The following is a 6,334-nucleotide window of genomic DNA, read 5'->3' on the forward strand; positions in this document are numbered from 1 at the left end:
ATGTATATTTATTTTATGTGACTATTTTATATGAATAATTGTTGTATATTTATTGATGATAACTCATTGAGATTACTTTGCAAATTTATTATATTAAACTAACATTTTCAAGTAAGTCTCCAGAGAAATAAAAATGATTGAAAATGAGAAGTACGTATATAGAAGATGGCGTGCAAATGAAAATAGGTAATTTATGATTGATGTAAATATTTAAATTGAAAAAAAATAGCATAAGTAATTTTATGAAAATTTTGTAATAGTGACACTTTAGTTGTATTGAGAAGTTAAATTTTAAATTGTTTATGAAATTGAATGAAATGTTACATCTGTCCGATTTTTCGTTCTTGCCACGTTAATTCGAGTATCCAAATCAGGTCGTGACAACAAATATTTACCAGAAGAAGTAAAATAGTCTTCAAGTGAACGTCGTACCTCTTACTATCTGAACCAACTCAATCTAGTCAACCCCAAGATCATGTATGCATGCCATCGAATGTTATAGTCAAGGTTACAAAAATGAAGGGGTGATTTTTCCCAAAAATATTTCAAAAATCATGACAAAACAGATTGAAATAGACAATATAAATTACCTGGCTAGGAATTTGCCTTTTGTAGAACACAGATTCAGGTGGGAAATTGGCTTTGTAGCTTGGCAGAGAATGAACATAGATAGAATAAAGACCTTCGTTGCCTTTGAAGAACTTCTCCCAGAGTGGGGACAGAGGCAAAGGTCCCGTCGTCAAGAACATGAAAGCTACCTTCGGGACTCTATGAAATGGATACTTCTTCACTTGGGGAACAAAGCTCGCAGCCCAGAAAAGCTCCTCGTCACTCATATTATGCATCAAGCTTGAAGGCGGCTTAACCCAGCGGTCAAGAACACTCGGCTCCTTGTTTACACATGGAAGAAACAAGGAGCTCGACGGCTGGATAGCTATTTGGGGAGAATCGAAGTACCGAGAACCAAAGAACAAAGCACCAGAAGCCAGAAGCACAAATGGAAGAAAGCACTTCATGAGACTTGAAATAAAAAATCTGGATTGCAACTTAAAAAAGAAATCCTTGCCATCCTCGGCCTGGAAAATTCTAGGCAACATCTCGGAGCAATCAAGAGAAGGCCCAAGGTGGATTTTTGAGGTCCGGGTTTGCCACAGTCTTTGTACCTCGAGGCGTAAGGTGGACGGAAACAAAAACCTCTTCTTTAAGTTGAAAAGAGCGGGCTCCTCGCACCCCAAAAAGTCCGCAAGGAGAAAGTTGTGGAGAAATAGGAAATAAAATATGAAAATCGTAGGCTAGAACTGAAAGGCAAACCGAATATCAATGATTCAATGAATGATCAACTCTCTGCGTCGAATCGAGCAGAAAATCTTCGACGAATGGCTTCCAAGTGAAAGAGTGAATCGGGAATTGGGAATCTTCGTAGGATGGCGAGCGTTATGAGCTAAACGAAGAGTCCACTTGGATGAACCAAGTAGAAAGAGACAGAGTTCAAGTACAAAGAGACAGAGTTAAGCATAAAGAAACAGTTAAAATTTTGAAAAAAAAAAATTGTCAGATTGAGATATATATATATATATATATATATATATATATATAAAGTTGATGTTATGTATGTAAATTCTAATGTGTTTATAAATCTTGGCCCAAACTTCAAATGGAAGCCATCAAAATTTGAATGTGTTATATAGGGGCAAATTATTACATCCGGTCATCGGACGCGCAGAATAGGTTCGGACATCCAATAAAAACATGTAATGTCATCTGTGCTTTTGACTGCGCTTTTGACTGTGCTTTTGACTGTATTTTGCCTGCACTTTTGACGCGCTTAATTTAAAATAATATTTTATAAATATCAGGATCTATCTCCGCGTCCGATGACCAGATGTAATAATTTGCCGTTATAGAGAGGTTTAGGAACGATTTAAAAGTAGTAGATTTATTTGTGGGGGAGTGGGTGAAAGGGTGGCTTAGAGAAAGTAGGACAGCTAAGGGGTTAGGTAAGTGTTTGATGGAGTGCTAGTCATAGGATTTATGAATTTAGTGAGAATAAAAAAGGAGAAATTTCGAAGGCTAAAAACTCTTGGAATGGATAAAGGAATGTGTCTAGAATAGTGCTAAAGCAATATAGTTGTTTTTTTAAAGGTTTGAGAAGCATTTGAATAAGTTAAATTAGGACAAGGTCAAAGAGGACCTAGCTTTGATTGAAATCTTCTATGTAGGTTTTGATAGGGTTTCAAGGTTAATAAGCATCATGCCCCATGCTGGCTTTCTCCTAACAGTTGAGGCAGGGCACAACAAAGCAAAAGACATCAAATTTAAAACATCTTAAACACAAACTAATACCATAAGCCAAAAAAAAAAAACTATCAAAATTTGTATTTCCCAAATAATTTACAGAATCACTATAAAAAAAAACTATATAACCATTAGTAGACTATAAACCTCAATTCAAACCTCCCTTACATTGATAAAAATAAATAAATAAATGAACTGACACTATTCTAGTCAAATTCTTATGAAAATTATCCTTTTTTATTTATCAATAATTTTAATTTACATTGATATTTGACTTATTTCTTTTTCAATATAAAGTTTTTTCTTACCCTCATTGGGATTAACCATTATAAGAAATTATTTATTTGCAGTATTATGTTCTCATCCATTTATAGTGTCACTTTGTTTATCCATAATATAATTGTCACGCCCTAGGTCTGAAAGACGGTGCACCCCAGCAATACGGGATACAATGAAATGATAGAAAGACATGTTTTATATTTACAAATGGGAACAAGCATATATGAGTGATGCAATATGATATATATACACCATAGTAAAAAAGGGAAGTAAACTAAAAAGCCAATTCATTAATAAAACGCAAATAACTAGTACATCCAAATAACAATAGTTCTGATGTAAGCTAGAAGGACTGTAAAGAGAACAAAAAATAAGAAAGAAACTACTCAACCCTCTTAATCAAAAGAAAAATAAACTGCTACAAAATAATAAATATCAAAGATAGTTAATTGCTGGTAACTTTGCTCCTGAGGTGGCAGTCCACTAAAAATGTCTGTAAGATCTTCTATAAAAAGGGATAATGTGTGAGTATGATAAATCAAACTCATTAAGTAACTCATGTCTATCAGAACATAAACAATAAAGGAGTAGGACATGCAGTATGAACAACTAAAGAGTGGAAGAAATAACTTATAGTAGCAAAAACAAACTAGTACTGACACAAGCCTTCCAACTTAAACTTTTTAAAATTGATTTTAATTTAAAAAATATAAATATATGGGAGAACCCCAATTTAGTTTCTCTGAAATTTGATCTGGGTCAACAAAATCTAAATCCTTAAACCTTTTCGGGTTAGTTGTAGTCACTCTACTTCTCACTGTATTTGAGAATTTTTTCCCATTTATCATTCTAATAGGGTCCAAACGGTTAAGAGAAAATTTTTCAATAAAAAGAATAAATCTTATATTCAATGAGAATATTCTAAATCTCATTCCTGAGGAATGTGTGTGGATCCTTACTCATAGGCATCTTTTCCTTCAAGGTCCTCTCCGCAAAATCATACTCTATGTTGGGTCCAAAATCATTCCCATCTAGAGGTGTGTTTTCTATCGTTAGGAATTGTTGTTCAAGATCAAATCACAACTAAGTAGAATGCTCGACTCCTATTGGAGGACCTCTAAGAAAGTCGCTTACGAACTTGATAAAATTTGAAACTAGATAAGTCACAAATGATTCAAAATCGTGATAAATTGTGTCACCTTAGAACTTTCAATGTAAGAGACTTAGTCTTAGTACTTCGGAGACCTATTTTATTCCATCACAAAATTGATGGAAAGTTTGAATCAACGTCGACTGGATCGTTCACCATAGAGATGATCTATTGGGGGGAGCATTTTGACAAACATTTGAAGAGCATCTTACAGCTTGAGAGCTGCATAGACGGTTGTAGCTGGGAGATATTCCACACCTGCTTTGAAATACAGCTTGGTCTTTATCTTCCATACATCTAATTCAGAATTAAGAATGGAATTAAAACTTGGGTTAAATGTATATACTCTCGATACATTCCCCATAACTGAGCTAATCTGCTCGGAATGGGAAGGCTACACGCAGACATCTATCCGATCCTCATGAGGCATTCACGATCACACAGCTCAGAATCCTCAAGAGCTTTGCACGAAGTGTTCAGCCAGTTTGCAATCCATCTCCGACTTGTTAATTGGAGCCTTGCTAGTGTGCAGACCATCCGAAATTTTCATCTAATCGACCCATGTTGGGGCGTGCGGCACTTTACGAATGAAGCGGCTAAATCGGCAACCACCTGAACACGAAGAAGCTACTGTTTGAGAACGGCGCCCTGCATCAAAAGTCGAACCTGCCGATCCCCCTTTTGATCCGTCCATATCACATCCCATGCGAAATAGGAGCATCCTCCGTCGAACGTGAAAGCCGGAGAAGGCCTCGTTTGATTCGCTGTAATTTTTCCCTCTGCCGTTTGAATCGACGCTTCAAAATAACGTCCCGTGAACCTCCCTATTTTATCAGATTTTAGAAAGAAATTTTTTCTCCATCTTTGTCTGAAATCTCTGTTAAAAACAAGAAAAATAGAGCGGGAATCAAACAAAGCCAAAGCCAGAAATGAACCGCACAGTTTTCAAAAATCGGTGATTCAACGGTCTGACCTGCGGTTATAGCAGGTTTTACGTCACAGCAGATGCAGGAGGAAACCAAACATGGCAGTTGACGGTTCACATTTTAGCCCATTTGAACCGGCTGGTCCAATCCGATTTTTAAAATCATGATTTTTTCTATAACTTCCTACCATAATTGATCACTAGCCTCCCCTAGCCACCGTCGCCATTTTCATCATCACCATTATCGTCATCTCCATCTACCTCATGATGAAGACGACTAGTGCAACAATTGGCTATTCGTCTACCAACACCATCATCTTTTTTATGTTGATTTTATTTATTACAAATCAAATAAATATATTTCTTTTACACTACGTCAAATATTTCAAATATATTATATTTCTTTTATGTTGTATCTTTTTTTTAAGTCTTATATTCCTTTCTCCACAAATCAAATAACCCAAATGAAAGTACTCTTAATCTAAAGATATGAATTCTAGCTATATAATATGTCCATATGTTATGTATATTTCAAATCTCAACGAATAGGTGAGAAGTTGTAGCTAGTATAAATATGTCCATATGGATGTATTATAATATGTCCACCTTGAACTTCACCTCCATCACTTTGTGTATATTCTCATCTACCAGCACGGCCTCTTCCACGAGTACCATAAGAGCCTCTTCCTCTACCAAAAGAGCCTCTTCCCTGCTATCAAAACCTCTTCCACGGCCACCTTTGAAATTCCCACGCAATGCCACTTGAGTTGGAATGCTTCCTCAAGTGTGTGCGAATCATATTGCTTCATTCTTAATTCATGGAATTGTAGAGATCCAAGCAACCTTCAATAGACATTTGCTCTATGTTCTTCGCTTCTTCTATGGCTACCACCGTGGCTTCATATTTTCTTGTCAGCTTCGTAAAATTTCTCAATAACTCTTTATCTTCTAAAGTTCTCCATTCAATTTCAATTGGTTAACAATGGTGATTACCCGATTGAAATATTCTTCCACACTTTCCGACTCCTTCATCTTCAACATATCAAATTGGCTTCGTAGGGTTTGTAAACGTACCATTTTTACTTTATCATCTCCTTTGTAAGAAGCATGCAGTGTATCCAAGCCTCCTTCGCGGTCTTCGGCCATAGGGCAAATTATTGCATCCGGTCACCTGACATCCGGACAACCAATCCGGATGAGCCACATCACTCAAATATATCGGGACCCAGTGTATTTTGCTGATGTGGCATTTCTGGATTGGTGTCCGGACGTATCCGGACACCGACGCAATAATTTGCCCCGCCATAGAGATCCGCTCAAAAATAATTTCATCTACCGCTTGATAGATGAAGAAAAGAGCATTCCGATCCTTTCTCCGATTTTCTTTCAACTTGAAGAAGTCTTTGATTCAAATCTCTCTCAACTTCGGGCTCCTGAAAACCGCTCTCTACATCTCCTACAACTCTTGAGATTGATACAATACCCGCATTTGAATACTCCATTGATTGTAGTTCTTCCCCGTGAACTTGGGCAACTGAGGTTGCAAATTATACTGCTTGAACTCGCTGTCATTCTCAACCGGGCTCTGATACCAATGATGGAAGCAAAAAACAGAACACAACTTTGGAAGGAAAAAAAAAAACTCAAAATGAAACGACGCTTGGTTTGATAAAATATCCAAACAC

At 36.5% G+C, this 6,334-nt stretch overlaps 1 protein-coding gene across 1 annotated transcript; it reads right to left on the bottom strand.

The window, feature by feature from the left end:
• Window positions 1–586: 586 nt before the first annotated feature.
• LOC110104624 (glycosyltransferase BC10) lies at window positions 587–1,546 on the bottom strand (the record flags this gene model as incomplete). The annotated part of the gene is given in 1 exon segment (XM_020833802.2): window positions 587–1,546. A coding segment is annotated over 1 exon segment (511 nt), but the record flags the coding sequence as incomplete, so codon positions are not given.
• Window positions 1,547–6,334: the final 4,788 nt, after the last annotated feature.

Source organism: Dendrobium catenatum, unplaced genomic scaffold, assembly GCF_001605985.2.
Source record: "Dendrobium catenatum unplaced genomic scaffold, ASM160598v2 original_scaffold_250621, whole genome shotgun sequence".
In the NCBI taxonomy this organism is placed as follows: Eukaryota; Viridiplantae; Streptophyta; class Magnoliopsida; order Asparagales; family Orchidaceae; genus Dendrobium; species Dendrobium catenatum.